The sequence below is a fragment of the Aedes aegypti genome, chromosome 3, assembly GCF_002204515.2.
Source record: "Aedes aegypti strain LVP_AGWG chromosome 3, AaegL5.0 Primary Assembly, whole genome shotgun sequence".
NCBI classification, from domain to species: Eukaryota; Metazoa; Arthropoda; class Insecta; order Diptera; family Culicidae; genus Aedes; species Aedes aegypti.
The window spans coordinates 267,458,377-267,476,070 of NC_035109.1; the positions used below are offsets into that span (position 1 = coordinate 267,458,377).

The 17,694-nt window shown below is 35.9% G+C and overlaps 1 protein-coding gene across 9 annotated transcripts in view; it reads left to right on the forward strand.

Annotated features, from left to right (window-relative positions):
- Positions 1-17,694, forward strand: part of LOC5579651 (calpain-A) — a 117,286-nt gene that overhangs the window by 19,445 nt on the left and 80,147 nt on the right. For 4 of the 9 annotated variants that reach the window (XM_021852896.1, XM_021852898.1, XM_021852901.1 and 1 more), the window contains exons 2-3: positions 100-188; positions 274-432. The exons of 4 other annotated variants lie outside the window; for them this stretch is intronic. In XM_021852896.1, coding sequence (XP_021708588.1) covers positions 174-188; positions 274-432 — 174 coding nt within the window. In that variant the 5' untranslated portion in view covers positions 100-173. Of the gene's footprint in view, positions 1-99; positions 189-273; positions 433-11,821; positions 12,126-17,694 lie in introns of those variants that run through there. One more of the 9 variants, XM_021852893.1, reaches the window with a different exon arrangement.

Below are 17,694 nucleotides of genomic sequence, written 5' to 3' on the forward strand. Positions count from 1 at the left end.
GAAAATATTATCTCCCCATCCGAGCAACTAATTCAAGCGTGAGGTTCTTCACGCTCGCAGAGTTCAATTCTCACCTCTAACTCACGCTTACATTTGTAGACATCCACTTGAAGAGAAGTAGAGTTACTCTAACGGCTGGTGATTGCGGCCGACGACACTTCTAGCGTGCAAATATGGACGAGTTAAAGGTACACTTGTCACGACATTCTCGAGTGACACTCGAGGGCGGTCCTCATAGTGGCGCTTCATATCTTAATTCCATATTTGTTGTAGGGCCTCCTGGGAGGGGCCGGCAGGCAGCTGTTCGATGCGGCGGGGCAAGCGATTGCAGGGGCCGCTACCGAGTACCTGGGCAATGTCATCAACGAGATATTCGAGAAGAAGCAGAGCGACACCAAGCGGGTGCTGCCGTCGATCAGCAATATGAAAGTTGTAAGTAAATGGGATGATTGATGCTCATGATGGTAATCATGGGATAGTAAAGAAATGCACAAAGATATTAACAGGGCTGGTAGCAAGTCACTTTTTAGTGACTTGGTCACTTTTTTCGACCTGGTCACTAAAAAGTCACTATTTTCAACAAAAAGTCACTAAAGTCACTTTTTTCACGAAAATGGTCACTATAGTCACTTTTTTCGTGATCTGATGAGTATGAAATTAAAGGCAGGTTACCTTTCCAAACATCATCAAAACTCCTCCGGAGAATAAGCCAGAGATGGTTAGAAATAACAACCAAAAAATTCAAAGAGTTTGTCAGAAACTTGTACAGAACTTCTACTATTAATAATTTAAGAAATTGTATTTGAAATTCCAACAAATAAACTATGAAAATAAGTATGGAAAAAAGTGTTAAAAGTTGATTCATGGATAAATGTCCATGAATCAACTTTTGACACTTTTTTCATACGGCTTTGGTAAACTATTTCTATACATAAACACGTCTCTATAATGAATGCTTGAACGTTGTTGAACAATAATAATTAATTACTAGTGATATCAGTGGCTATTCCAAATAATCAAATCCACATGTTCATACAATAACAAATTAGCGTTTACTGTTTGTTTTATAATCTAAATATGCAAAATTAGTCATTTTCAGGGTCTTAGATCAGATAAAACGTGTAATTACGAGCCGCCACTGAGTGATATGATTGTTTTCAAAACCTAATTCATTTATTCAAACGATCAGTTAAAATATAGATATTTTAATATGAATGGAATAATTTTCTAATTCGGTTTATCTCGAATTCGTCAATAATCAGTTGCGTTTTGGAGTTAAGGCCCAAACGCATTGATAGCGGAATGGCAACGGAAAGCGTAACCGGTTCGCCAGCATGAACTATAACATGCTTGTCGACTCAGTGTCAGTTCACTTTCATTCGATGACAACTCAGTCGAGAAGGTGTGATCCATGCAGGCGAACCGGTTCCGCTTTCCGTTGCCGTTCCGCTATCATTGCGTTTGGGCCTTTACTGTTGTTTATTTGGAAGAAATGGTTTAATTTTACAGACATTCTGCCACGAATTTAGCTTATGAACTTTGAATTCTATCAGGATTTTTTTCAGACTTGTTTGAAATTCATTCACGATTGTCGCCAAAATTTTGTGTACAACTATTGTGTACTACCCCTCGAATTATTCCACAGATTTGCTTAAAATTGTATCCGGGGTTTGTTTACTCCATATTTGTAACATTCGACCAAAGTAGGCAGTGAGTAAATGGAAAACCATACATTTTATGACAGTATGAGAAGAAACTAAAATTTCTAAAAATTACCAGAGACTCAAAAGTGCATATTGGATGAAATTTTATACAGCACATACTCAATATTGGGTGAATATTCAGAAAATAATATTGATAGGAGTATCTTTTCTACTACATTACGAGGCTCATGTATATTATCAATGTGACGGTTATGCTGCTACATGTAGCATTATTATTATTATCTTTATTAACGAGATTTGCAGCCCGAGGCTGGCTCATCTCGGGCTACATGTAGCAATGTGACAAAACAACTTTTAAATTTTCTAGAACATACTCACAGATAACAGTAAGTTGACTGAAACTGTTTATTATTTGATGACTCTCCACTAGAGTGTTCATTTCCCGGCCATTTTGTTCGTCCCGGGATTCGGGACAAAAATCTTGGCTTGTCTCGGGAAGTGGGATCCCGGGATTTATAAAATGTTTAATAAACTAGTATTTTGATAGAAATGGAATTACAAATCCAACAATACAAAGTTTTAAATGAAATAAAAAGATAATGTAGCTTTTCAATAATTATAACAAATCATGTTTCATATATGGTTTTCGTATTCTGTTGATGTAACTTAATAAAACTCAAAACTTAGCTTGACTAATTATGGGTTTGCTAGTGATTTTTTCAAATTCTCTATACTGCCCATAAACACATGTCAGTATCATGTTTGCTTGGATTCGTATTCACATGGGACAATAGAAGTATGGTAAAAAATTAAGTCATAATATAAAAGCAATTTGCTTCGGACATTTCAAAACTCATCAAAACTTTAGAACAAAAGAAACAATTAAAGATAATTGAAGGTATTGTAGAATATCATGCTAAAAGTTAATAACTGAAAATTATTGATCGAAGTTTAGATGTACTATCAAATTAGCTTTCTCAGTATTTGTTTACAAAAATGGCTAATGATGAAGAGAAAAGCATTAAAGCTAGTAGCTCGTCATTCGTTGATTTTGCATGCCATGTTGATTTTGCAGCTCGCAATTTCAAAGTGATAAAACTCAGTCAACATAAGTAATATTGATTCGAAAAAGTATCACTACTTGCGTTTACATGCAGAAAGTATGCTGATACTTTTTGAATTATCTCAGTGCAAAACCAAGCGGTTTTCTTTGTTTCGCAATCGTGAGATGAATTAGCCACAATCATCGATGCCCAGTACAAATTTCAATGACGGTCTACTATGCCTTAAAACTTTAGAACTAGACAAATAAAAATATGTGTTTCTTACTTGGTTCATTGGTCTTATCTTGAAAATAATTACTCTTTTCAATGTGGTTTTCTATTTTATCAAATAAGAAAAATGTCATTGTTTTTTATTGAAGTTTAGTGGTTTTCAAATTCTACGTACATTTCGGGAATCCCGAGATTCTCGGGTTGTCAGAGCTACTATCCCAGGAAACGAAAAATCCCGAAGTTCGTTAAATCCCTGAATTTTTTGACCCGGTATGAACACTACTCTCCACGGTATTAACACGAAAGGGGTATCCAGTATTTAACATATTCTGAATCTACGTTAAAAATTGAGCAAGAATCCAAAGTTTCACAATTTCCTGTGGCCTGGAACGTCGACGGATTGAAATCTTTTTGAATCATTTATCATATACCTTTTAGAAGTGCAATAAATTGTGTCATACTTAGAAAAATGTGCTCTTTCGATCAAGCTACAAAAAAACTGTAATTTTTGTCTACCCAATTGTCAAAAATGACGAATGTGATAAATATGCAGTTATGGGCAGTAGATTGGTTTATATACAGATAGAACGTATTTTATTTCTAGCCATTTTTATGACCAATACTTGTAAATTGACGCTTATATTGAGCTGTTCGGTAATCCAATCCGCATGGTTATTAAATTAATTAACTCATTACGCGTGGTAAAGATGGACAAATTATGGGTGAAATTATGAAAAAAATCTACGTGCTCGGCTGGGATCCCATCTTTACCACGCGTAATGAGTTAATTAATTCAATAATTGTAGTTTTGAAGTCTCTTTTTGGTCACTATTTGGTCACTTTTTGGTCACTATTTTGATCATTTTGGTCACTAAAGTCACTATTATTTTGCTGTCTAACTGCTACCAGCCCTGTATTAATCACAAATGAAAGCTACCGTTCGACAAGGATCCTTGAATGTAACTAGGAAGTCGTTATTAAATTTGTGGGCTTCGTGGCCGAGCGGTTAGTGGTACCAAGCATTTAGCCACATCGAGTCATGGAGTGTGGGTTCGATTCCCGCTTTAGTTCGGAAAACTTTTCGTCAGGAACGTATTTCGACTGTGCCACCGGGCGTTGCATGCTAGCTCGTTGTCTAGTGTGGTGCTTCCTTCAAAGGGATCGTTCAAATATTACGTAATGCTTCATGGAGAGGGAGAGGGTCTTACAAAGTGTTACAGTCCATACAAAAATTTGAAATATTTCATACAAAAGCTGTTACATGGGAGAGGCAGGAGGTCTAAAATTGGCAAAATTTGCGTTACCTTATATTTGAATGAACCCAAAGGGCCAATTGAATGGTAAAGAGGACGAGCTGTTTAATTTTCTTACAGTTAATAACGTACATATAGCAGTTGTATTAGAAACCTGGATCTAAACTCAAAAGAGATCCTAACTTTTTTGTTTATCGTAATGATCGACTTGATGGGGCATGTTGGGGAGTTGCAATCATCATTCATAGGCGTATTAAACATCAGCTGTTTTCGTCATTTGAAACTAAAGTCTTTGAAACTTTAGGTGTTTCTGTTGAAACACAGTTTGGTAAATATACTTTCATAGCTGCCTATTTGCCTTTTCAATGCTCTGGACAGCAAGTTAATTTGCTCCAAACTGACTTGCGAAAATTGACTCGCAATAAGTCAAATTTTTTTGTCATTTGTGACTTTAATGTCAAACATCGGTCATGGCATGATTCTCAGAGTAATTCCAACGGCAGAATTTTATTTGATGAGTGCTCTTCAGGATATTTCTCAATTCAATACCCTGATAGCCCTACATGTTTTTCCTCTTCTAGAAATCCATCTACGATTGATTTGGTCTTAACCGACTCTAGTCATCTTTGTAGCCAATTAGTTACTTATGCTGATTTTGATTCTGATCATGTCCCTGTTACATTTCAAATATCCCATGAAGCGATTCTCAATCCTATCAGCTCTACTTTTAATTATTTACGAGCCGACTGGAATATATATGAAACGTATATTAACTCTAATCTTGATGTTAATTTTTCATTACAAACTAAACTAGATATTGACAATGCTCTTGAAACTTTAACAAATTCCATTGTTAAAGCCGGAGCATTGCAATTCCAAAATGTGAAGTAGAATTTGAATCCGTGATTATAGACGATGATCTTAAACTCTTGATCCGTCTTAAAAACGAGAGGAGAAGGCAATTTCAACGCACTTGCGATCCTGCTATGAAAATTATATGGCAGGATTTACAGAAAGATATCAAGAAACGTTTTGCACAATTAAGTAACAAAAATTTTGAAAATAAGATATCTCAATTGGACCCTGGCTCTAAGCCCTTTTGGAAATTATCTAAAATCTTGAAAAAACCTCAGAAGCCAATACCGGCATTGAAAGAGGAAAACAAATTATTACAAACTGCAAAAAAGCTCAAAAATTAGCTATGCAGCCTGAAAGCGCGCACAATTTTAATTTAGGACTTACTAGTCCAATTGAAAATCAAGTTACTTCAGGACTTCGAAAATATTCTCAATCAAGAGAACGTTTTCGAAAATGCCTGTGAGACTGATTTGGAAGAATTGAGAACTATTATTAAAAAAATCAAAAATATGAAAGCTCCTGGCGATGATGGAATTTTCTACATCCTCTTCAAGAAACTTCCAGAAAGAAATGTTTTCAAGTAGCATATTTTCCTGACAAATGGAAAAATGCTAAGGTTGTTCCAATTTTAAAACCAGACAAAAATCCTGCAGAAGCTTCTAGCTATCGTCCAATCAGTTTACTTTCCTCCATCAGTAAACTTTTTGAAAAGGTCATTTTGAACAGAATGATGGCCCCCATCAACGAGAATTCAATGTTTGCCAATGAACAGTTCGGTTTCCGCCATGGACATTCGACCACTCATCAACTTTTACGTGTAACAAATTTGATCCGTTCCAACAAATCTGAAGGCTACTCTACTGGTCTTGCTCTTGTAGACATAGAAAAAGCATTCGACAGTGTTTGGCATGAAGGTTTAATTGTAAAATTAAAAAACTTTAATTTTCCAACATACATTGTTAGAATAATTTAAAGTTATCTGTCAAATCGTACACTTCAGGTTAATTATCAGAACTCCAGGTCTGGAAGACTTCCTGTAAGAGCTGGTGTTCCTCAAGGCAGCATTTTGGGACCAATATTATACAATATTTTCACATCTCACTTACCTGAGTTACCTCAGGGATGTCAAAAATCCTTGTTTGCGGATGACACAGGCCTCTCCGCCAAGGACGAAGCCTGCGTGTCATCTGTAGTCGATTGCAAAAAAGTTTGGATATTTTTTCTTCATACTTGCAGAAATGGAAGATTTCTCCTAATGCTTCCAAAGCTCAACTAATAATATTCCCACATAAACCGAAAGCTCTTTCTTTGAAACCTTCAAGTAGACATGTTGTCACGATGAGAGGGGTTCCAAAAAATTGGTCAGATGAAGTTAAGTACCGTAATTTCGGGTGAAATTGATCATTTTTCACGGGTTTTCTGGTCTGTTTTCAATAATGTTAACAATGCCAAACAACAATGCAGGAAAACAAGTACGAAAGTGAGCCTCATCGACTCATGTAGCGAAATTTTCTAACAAATGTCATTTTAGTGTTAACAAATATCTCTAAAATAAAAAATCAGGGGATCTCATTTCGGGGTGAAATTGATCACTTGGCAATGCCATTATTGTTAGTTTTCAAAACAACTCTACATGATAAATTTGAGCTCTCTGAATCCGAATATGCTTGTCAAATTCTTAACAATGCAATATTTATATAAATAATGAATAGTTAAATTTCAAGAATTACGCGGAAACGCTTAAATGTATGCAATTTCCTAAGGAATTCAATTCAACATTCACGAGACGCGACGGAGACAAGACATAACACTTATCGTTCTTACAAATAATCAAAAAGTTTTAAAAATTACCTTTTCGTCGACCGGTTTCGGGCGCGATATAGCCCATCTTCGGGACAATGTCCGACTCAAGCTAATTGGTAAGAGTTGTGCTGATGAAATCTGGTTTGGGGATATATCTTAAGCATCCTCACAAACTTTCAGGTTTATACCATGTTCAAATCCTTGCTTATAAATAGAAGTTCATAGGTGTTTGTCAATACTGCACTGTGCATGATTTTGAAATTTTACATTATTTTCATAATAATAAACATTCTTTAACGCAAAAAAACTTCACAACACACAATTCGACAATAGTTACGACAAACAACGTTCATTTACTGCAGCTTACATTGATATTTGTGCTCCATTGTGAATAAATAAAATCGTGTGATACGATGATCAATTTCACCCTTCTGATCAATCACACCCGATTTTACCGTATCTAGGGCTCATGCTAGATAAGAATTTAACTTTCAAAAATCACATTGAGGGCATTCAAGCCAAATGTAATAAATATGTAAAATGTCTCTATCCCCTTATTAATAGAAAATCAAAACTTTATCTTAAGAACAAGCTTTTGATATTCAAACAAATTTTCAGGCCAGCCATGTTGTATGCTGTACCAATATGGACTAGCTGTTGTAATACCAGGAAGAAAGCTCTGCAGAGAATTCAAAATAAAATTTTGAAAATGATTCTGAGACTTCCTCCCTGGTATAGTACCAATGAGATACATAGAATATCCAATGTTGAAACATTGGAACAAATGTCAAATAACATAATCAATAATCTTCTATTGCCACGATTAATGCGTTATATGTTTAGGTTAAGTTAGGTTAAGTATATTCAAAGCGTTTTTTTTCTCTTATAGGCAGGTGAAATCAACTCACCTGTAAAAAATCTGAACTGCTACGGAAAATGAAATGTAATATGTTGTTAACAAAATGTTAATAAAATCTTAAATTTGTTTTACCAAATTAGGATGATAGTGTTGTCTAATAACACAGAACACCTAGATATAAGAAATGAATGTAATGCTTGGAATGATACTAATAAAGAAATTAAAAAAAAAAAAACGGAGGCGGACTATCTGCAAGGACCATAGCAAGATAATCTGGACAATTTATCCATTTGGGCTGCAAAGCTGGGTATCAAATTTTCCTCGGAGAAAACTGAGTTGGTTGTCTTTTCTAGGAAGCGTAATCCAGCAGAGATTGAGTTTTAAATTTTGTGTAAGGAAATCACTCAAGGCCTTTCACATATGTACTGGCCTGGTTCGACTCTAAATGCTCTTTATCAGATCGCTTCGTGGAATTGTCGTTAAGGCTCCTCATCCGCTGTGAAGTGTCAAATTCATTGGTGATTGAGAATTTTGAAAAGCTTATCGAACGTAATCCTCAAACAAAATTTATGACTCTGTACTACACGTACATGACTCTGGAGGTTGACCCTTCTTCGAATGTTTCCAATCGTATTTGTTTCCGAGTCTTCTCCAACAACACTGTAGTTTTTGATCTGTCCATGAGGCAAGACATCCGTGGAATTCCAGATCCGCTTCGCTCGGAGCACATACCAAAAATTTTTGCAAGTAAATTCGGCCATGTCAGTTGCGACAAAAAGTTTTACACCGACGGGTCAAAAACAAATGATTCCACTGATTTTGGTGTATTTAATGAGGTTCATAGCGCCGCCCATAAACTTCAAAGTCCTTGTTCCGTATATGTCGCAGAATTGGCGACTATACATTATGCATTAGAGCGAATTGCCTCTCTTCCCTCTGATCAATACTTCATTTTTACAGATAGCCTCAGTTCTATAGAGGCTATTCGTTCAATGAGGCCGGTAAAGCACTCTCCGTATTTCCTTAGTGAAATACGATCTACTCTGAGTGCTTTATCGAATCAACCATATACTATCACCTTGGTTTGGGTCCCTTCCCATTATTCGATTCCGGACAATGAGAAAGCGGACTCGCTCGCCAAGGTGGGCGCTATGGAAGGCAATATTTACGACCGCCAAATCGCCTTCAACGAATTTTTCACTTTTGCTCGTCAGCACGCCTTGATCAGTTGGTAACAAAAATGGGATGCAGGAGACATGGCCAGGTGGTTACATTCCATTCTCCCGCAGGTATCGAAGAAACCTTGGTTTAAGGGTTTGGACGTGAGTCGAGACTTTATTAAGGTAATGTGTCGCCTCATGTCCAACTACTATTCTTTAGGCTCGTATTTCTATAGAATAGAGATCTCAGACAGCAATCGCTGCAGCTGTGGTGAAAAATAGGGTAAAAACATTTAAACTTATTTTGATTTTCAACCAAGCATTAGCCCTTTTATTGGCCAACTTGATTTTTGTTAGCGTGTATTGGTCCAAGGCTTTGCCGTTTCTGTTTACTTCGAATGAACAAGAGGGAGTCATTGGCCTCTCACCATCCTAAGGCCAATGATAGATTGCGAAATTTTTTTGCTTGTGGATCCTCTTGATGTAGAGATGTAGTGTTTGGTCATTTGACCTTGACACTTGCTCCTGCGGGGGCGGGCGCCGAGGGCAGGATCAAACATGTTGCACGTCGTAGTGAAAATGTGCCGCGATTCGTTTGTAGTGTTTGATAGCGTTGCTTGCTCTTGCGTGGGCGAGCGATGAACCCTTGTTCGGCGTACAATGCGATTACTTATCGAATTATTTCGCGAATACGGTTAGGCGTGAATGTATCATGGATCGCATCACCAAACATTGGTGACTCTCAGATTTATACCTCATCTCACTAACCCAATATCCTTTCCATGACAACTGTGGAGATGCAGAGGTATACTCGGTCTTTGGTAACAACGGTTGTCTAACTAACATTCCTTACCTTCCCCGATGACCGTAAGGACGTGGCCGGCGCCTTTATTGACTTTCAGAATTAGAGCTCTCGATTTGTGCACAATCTATGCTCATGCTCATTTAGGCCCTCTTGATGGAGAGATGTTCATTATTTGGCCGTTTTGAGCAGGGCGTCTATAATTGATATGGAGAAAAGCGTTTATTGATCGTTTTGGAAAATCGCGTTTATTACAGTTAGATTTGTTATTATGTAGACAATGTTTGCATGGTTAGTGGGTGTTGGGAGATGCTATCGAATGATATCAAAACCTGATTTGTTTACAATTTGATCATTGTCCCTTTAGAAATGTAACGCGGGATTTCCACTTACCAACTTTGTATATCAAGCCAAGTTGAGAAAATTTTCATTACGAAAAAATATGATTAGGAACAGAATCATGATCATGCTTCGTAGCAACAAGTTCATCTGCGTACCGTAATTCGGGGTGTAGTTGGTCAGTTGGGATAAATTGATCATACATAATTCGATCACAATTATAAAACCTATTGTGATGTCGCATTATCAGACAGCTAATCTTGATTTTCCTAAATTTGATTTTACATACCATGGAAAACAGATTTTAGGAAATGTTTGATAAACTTTTAGAGGTTCTTCTCAAACAGTCAGTGGCCATACAACAATCAAGGTCTTATAAAGACACAATTTAAATAAACTTCCATACATACCAGATTTGTTTTCTGAACCCAATTTAAAATGTGAAAATTCAGAGAAAAAAAATCTTTTCGTCAACAGGATGCCGCTTTCACATAGAATTGCCTACTAGACGATTGATATCCCGAGGAGGGAAGAATAACTCGCAATAACTTATGCATACCATGTTTTTGTATCATACCACAATTAGTTATTGTTCAGTTATCAATACCTCATTTTGGTATTATAATGATATTTAAAAAAAAAATTAAGGACCGATTTCTTCACCTTCGCTTAAGCCGTAAACCACGTTTACCGAAACGATTAAACCAGGTTTAAGGCCTAAGCGGTGGTGAAGAAACCGCTTATAATACAATTAAAAATACTTCATTTTGGTATTTGATAGCTATTGAGGACTGCTGGAGGTATTGAACTATTATTGAAAAATTTCACTTTTATATGAAAATCCATCATGTATTATTTAGGTATTACAATACCTGATCTAATTATCAGTTGTCTGTCAGAATATGCATAAGGTATTATTTGAGGTAGTTTACCTCATATGCAGGGCTCATTCAAACCTCATTCAGGTTGTAAGTATTGAAAATTATCTGGTATGGAATACCTCAATTTGGTATTCAGTAGTTATTTTCTTCTGCTCGGGATAGTTTATTCTGCAATACACTAAATTCAATTCTAAAATTGACCGATTTATCAACAAATTGTAAAGCTTTTTGAGACTTGATTCAGAATCTGTGACCACAAATTTAGTGGATGACTATAATCTAAACTTGTTTTATTGATTGTTTCATCAGTATCAAAAGGTCAAATATAAGATTCCTTACCCTATTGAACATTCCCACACAGCTCAGAATGTGCAACAGGAGTTTCCTACATTTATAGCTCATCGACAACACTGCAATATGCCGTTGTTTATTCCGGTCCGGTAGTGTTTCCAGAGCGACCACCTTCAGACGATGCAGTTTTCACAGACAACGAGACCCAGATAGGTTTTTAAGCAAACTCTTACATGTGTATGATTGAACGAGAATGTCCAATTCTCGGTGAAGGCAAAACGTGGGAGGAAATTATTTTTAACGAAGGACTCCGCCGACGATTATTTTGGCACGCTCGCGCCCCATTAAAGGATAATCCACATCAATGTTATAATGTTCTGGTAGTTTGTTTTATTTGCTTCTTTTCAATACCCATTAGAAACGGTGTGTTTGTTGGGAAAGCAAAAGTTATGTGTTTCAAAGTCACTTCTGAAACATCGTCGAAGAAATGATAGGAAGAGCTGCAACCGGAACACGCGAATATTTCCATACCCGAGGCACACTATGATTATCACGTGCAATTTTTTTCCTCGCCAATTCAGTATCACTAGCAGAATCGTTCGAACCGGGTCGGTTTTTTTTTAGTTTTGTACGAGCGGTTTCGCGGGTGTGATGTAATAATTTTAAATTTGGAGCGGAAAATGATTGACGATTTGGAAATAACGGACTACGATGAGCTGGACAATTGTACAATTAGTTTTGTCAGTAAGCAGGAACGTGCTCCTGTAAGGATAATTGAGGCAGAATGCGAAAATGATGAACAGGAAGCTAGTTTGATAGTTGGTGATGATTTTAAGCAGCAGAAGACAGCAGGGAATGACCGCAAAGGACGAGAAACCGTATGCTTCAAATCTATTGCTGATATAGTTAGATTGCTACCGTACGTCAAAAAGTTCAAAAAGGTTGGTATAAATGAGTAATTCTTGCTGAAACAAGGTCATTACTTACGTTTCCATTAAGGTGAAGATACTTCGAAGCCAAACCTCGAATTTTCAAGAGCACATATCTACAGAACCAGACAACCGTTTTTGGTGAAAAATTTACCTCATTGGTCACTCGCTGACCAATCGATAGATCTTTCAGCGCGATCGGTTGTCAGGTTCTGTAGATTTGTGCTTTTGAAAATTCGTGGTTTGACTTCGAAGTATCTTCAGCTTAATGGAAACGTAAGCAAGCTGATTGGATGATAGCTGGAGACTTCTACAGGATTTTTGTCTGGTTTTATAATTGGTACAATCTCTGCATTTTTCTATTTGTCAGGAAAATGAACCAATTTTCCGGAATGACCCATTTTCCGGAAACACATTTCCCGGAAATCCATTTCCCGGAATGCATCAAATTAAACTTTCGTGGATTTTGTTTATTTTTGCGGTATGTTTAGAATTGAGTGACTTACAAGAGCCTTAATATTCTTAGCGATTAACACGCAATTATTCAGTTAAGTGTTGCGAGTTTGAATCCCGCCGGTCGAAGATCTTTACGGGTTGGAAAATTCTACCTTCGAGGGCATACAGTTTCTTTGTCAATAAGTGGCGAATAATATTCCCAGTTAATCACTGTGGGAGGACTAATATGAACATTGAGCCGAGATACAGGCTATGTCCCAGTTGGAACGTCACACAGTGCGTTGAATGTATGGAGCTGCGGGACAAATATCTATACTAGAAGATTAAGCCATTTGAGAACCTTGGTATGGAAGGGAAAGTTGTTTCTGGTCAAAAGAGCTACAATTTGTATAAATGACATATAATATACGCATAATCGCAAAACTGTCCAAGCGCCAATTCATATTTTTTCCAAGAAAAACCATGCCATTTGTACTTTTATTGCTCATAATGATGTAAGAAGTTATTTGCAAATATGTCTCTTATCACTCGTAGCTGCAAAAGTGGCTTATACGCCTTTATGCAAAAAATCGCATTTTTTTTTAATTTTCAGTTTCTTATATGAAATTTGATTAAAATCTTGGAAACTACATTTGAAATATATTATTTTAAGCATAAACTTGCTCTGGTGTAATGTCTGGTTGAGCCGAGACTACATAGTGTTGCAAGATTTTCGGATTTTCCATCACAAGCAACTCATTTTCATACTTGTGCTGGTTAAGGAATACCCCTAAAAATAGTCAAAAATTTCGAAGAGTTGCAGGGAGTTGCAGCTGTATCTTTCAGACCTTTTACATGACACTCTAAAAAACATGTCTGTGAGTGATTTAGGGTGGAACTCGGTGGAACTTTTTTTGAATCGATTATCAAAGTTGCATGTTAGTATTTCATAAGTTTGATTTCATAGCCAAATCGACGTGTCGATTTCTCATATTCAAAGTTAAAATTGGTGTTATTATCCCATCAAATATATTTTACCAACCTCCAGCCATGTTCTCTTTTGGATTTTGATTAAATACATTGGTTTCAAAACTCTCCGTACTAGTTGAAAGGAATGCTGAAAACATGCGACAAAATTTAGTTTTTCTGCTACTCCGACAATGGATGCTTTCGAAGCTTGTTGTAGTAGTTTTAGTGCTTAGTATGTCTTATAAATACTTGTTTCAATAGCGGATGCTATCTATAAACACTTGTGGATACTTATTATCGCAAAATAAAATAACTTGAAATTTGATTTTTGTCTATGGAGCAACGCACTGTGCGTCACGCCAGAATGAAAAAAAAAGAAGATGATACCAACAAAACACTGTTATAGCACAACGTCCATGCTAATGTCTAAATCTAAAGGTGGGGAAGGAGTTTAGGGGAAGCGTCACAAGCCTTACAAAATCGACAAAGGGAGAGTTGGTCAAATATGCTAAAATTTTGCGTAAAATAGTTTGTGTATAATCCAATGATTCAATACAATAACCTTAGTTTGAAAGTAGGGAAAATTTCTGATGTTCAGTATCAGCAGCCTCTTCGCCATATTTTTTCTGTCAGTATAATTCTGGAGAACTGCAAAGACAGTGTGGACAATAATAACTCTACTAGAATAATTTAAAAATGGACCGGCTGAAAAGTTCTTCACATACTGCACATAGATGGTTCAGAGGTGTAAATGTTTTGAGATTAAAATAGTCTGGAAGTAAGTCTACAGCTAGAAACCTTCCGAAGAAATATGAGATATAGAAAATTGGTCTACATGATATCTATCACGCTACTGTTAGAAAAAAAAAGCCGTAGACGACGGTAAACTCAAAACAGTGTTGAACGGATTCTTCAAAAAATCATAACTTTACAAACATTTGTCTAAATGCTGAAAGTTTTTCACTAATAAAAACAAAAACGCTTATAGAAAAATAACACACATAGTCGTAGAAAGATAGATCCCGGTCAACCAGTCAGTGATTTTCGATAGCGATCGATATAGATTCGTTTTGAACCGTTAGCGATCGCCATCGTTGCTCAAAGATCTATAAAGAATTATGAAGACTGGTTGGTCGGGATGGTCCGTAGGGGGCTGAGCAAAGATGGTCAACCTCAGAAGAAACAGCGTTACAATGGTTCAGAGCTCATATCTCAGCCATCAGACAAAAATATTATAATTTTATTGCACCGTTGGAACTGCCATAGATGTATCTTTAGTGGCTTGACGATTGCAATGGATGATTTGATTTCTCATGAGCAGTCCGAAATTAAAACCAAAGTGTCCGGAATATGAGGCAAAAGTAAGGAAGCGTCCGGAATCAAAATCATGAAAAGCTCACACATTTATGTTTATTTCAAATTATTTATGTTGCGGAACCAAAATCTTCACCCACCATTCGAAAGTTGAAGGCTCGATAACGCAAGGGATTCATACAGAATGAATGGTTTTATATGCTTTAGAATGAGTTATACGTCACTGTGGCCTTAAGTGCCCACAATATCAATCAAACCGGTATACGCTTGTAAATAAAAACTCATATCGATAGATCGGCATTACGTCTCCACCGGGACAGAGCCTGCTGCTCAGCTTAGTGTTCTTATAAGCACTTCCACAGTTATTAACTGAGAGCTTGCTGTGCCAATGACCATTTTGCATGCGTATTTCGTGTGGCAAGTACGAAGATACTCTATGCCCTGGGAAGAAAAATTCCAACCCGAAAAGATCCTCGACCGGTGGGATTCGAACCCACAACCCTTAGCTTGGTCTTGCTGAATAGCTGCGCGTTTACCGCTACGGCTATCTAGGCCCCAGCGGTAATATTTTATTTTTTTAACATCAAATTGATTGTAAAAGTTAAGTAATGTTTAAGAAATAATAGAAATTTAAAAAATAAAATTAAATAAAATTTACTTTTTTCATTATAAGTTTACTAATAAAAATTATATTAGCATATCTGGGTTTTTGAGTGATTGCACTCAAAATTTATTATAATCTAATCTAATCTAAGTGCTTGCACAGCCAATAATGAAAAGCATCCTGGAAACACCATAATTTCTTCTAGTGTTTTCTTGTCAGCATTAATATTTGCAGCATATCGAAAATATGATACAAGTATTAAAATGGCCAGGCCCACTGTGCAGACTTGGGTTTGAAGGTAATTGCGAAATTCACGGCGATCAAATTATCCACGAATGAATAACGTGATAGACGAAAATTTTTCAATTTAAGGAAAGAAGAAACGGGGACAACCGTACCAACCGTTTCATTCAGGGAGAGATAGATCGAATCGTTGGAAGTGGCGTTGCTAAGAAAGTTAATGCACACTCCATAGTTGAGATCGGTTTCCTGGGAAGGGACAAAGATATTTCTTTCTTATGTCCTGGTATTATAGCCTCGGCTAAAGCGCCGTTACTCGCTCTCTGAAACGAAAAAAACAAATTGTCCCTCTCCCATTATATAGAAATTTACTTTAGTAAGCCAAGACCATCGATCATCAACTTAAAACCATTATCACTAGTCTTCTACTAAATTGAAGGATGGTAAATGGAAAGCTCTCACCGAACACTTCGAAGTGTCTGAACAAGAATTGAATGTCCGCTAGGGGTACACTGCTCCATTCATCGAGACCTTAGTAGCTGTCCTACTGCTTTTTCTTGAAGTCACCAAGCTTGATACTTCCAACACACTGTTAACCCTTCAGCTGCGGTCTTGACTGTTGTACACATTTTTCATTCATTTTGAACACTATCCACATTTGATCACTTCAACTAAGTTGCTTTCATGAAACCTAATATGAAAATTGATCAGCCGAAACACCAAACTATTGTATTTACGCTAGTGAGAAAATCCGTGACAGGAAAAAAAAAATCGACTTGTCGCAAGCAGAGCTTACTACGATCCGTCTCTGATTGCACTCAAAATTTATTATACTTAAAAAACTATGAATATTCCCATGGAGGCATAAATATAAATCAAACTCTAAGGCGATATGTAGTTTTTTTCACTTTTTATTGATTGTAGAAGTCAAGTGAACATAATTGAGCAAAAATAGAAATTTTTGATTACACTCAAATTTTATATTATCTAAGAAACTATGAACAACAATATTTCATGAGACTGCTTGCCTGTTAATGGAAATTCAAAGCGATGACATTGAGTTTTTTCAAGATGAATTTATTTAAAGCAGTTAGTTGAACATGTTTAGGAATAAAACATTTTGATCACATTCAACCTAAAACTATCACAGGTTCTAATGAAATACATTTTGAGTGTTATCAAACATTTTATTTCTACTCAAACATGTTCACATGACTTCTACAGTCAATTGTCAAAAAACTGCATATTGCTTTAGATTTTAATTTCAGGTTGAGGCATAAAATTGTGATATTCATAGTATTTAAGTAAAATAATTTTAAATGTTATTAAAAAAATTTTTTTCCACAAACATGCTAACTGCTATAAAGAAATTTATGTCGAAAAAACTTAGGGATGACATTAAGTTTTTTCGACATAAATTTCTTTAAATTTTGCTTTATTGACAAACAGGCTCATGAAATAGGATTTTTCTAGGTTAAATAATTTTGAGTGTAATCAAAAAATTTTTATAACCTGTTTTATATGTAAACTCAACTTCTATAATCAATTGGATGTTGGAAAATTAGTAAATCATCGCCTTGAATTTTGATTTACAAACATAAATATTTATTTAACAGGGTTTTACATATTTTCTTGGGTTAATGAATTTAGAGTGTAATCAAAAATTTGTATTTCTTCTCAAACATATTTACTTAACTTCTATAAACAATTTAATGTTGAAAAAAATATCATTTTGACATTTGAATTAAAAAAATATATTCACAAGCATATAAGTTCATGAATAAGGAATTTGAATAAATTTACGTAGTTTCTTGTGTAAATTAATTTCGTGTGTAATCAAACATTTCTATTTCTTTTCAAACATGTTCACTTAACTTCTATAAGCAAAATCGGTCTGACAATATCTACTTGTCATTGCGTTGGATTTTGATTTACACAATAACTCTTGAACTAGGATTTTTAACAGTTTCTTAGGTAAAATAAGTTTTGAGTGTTATCATAAATTTCTATTTCTACTCA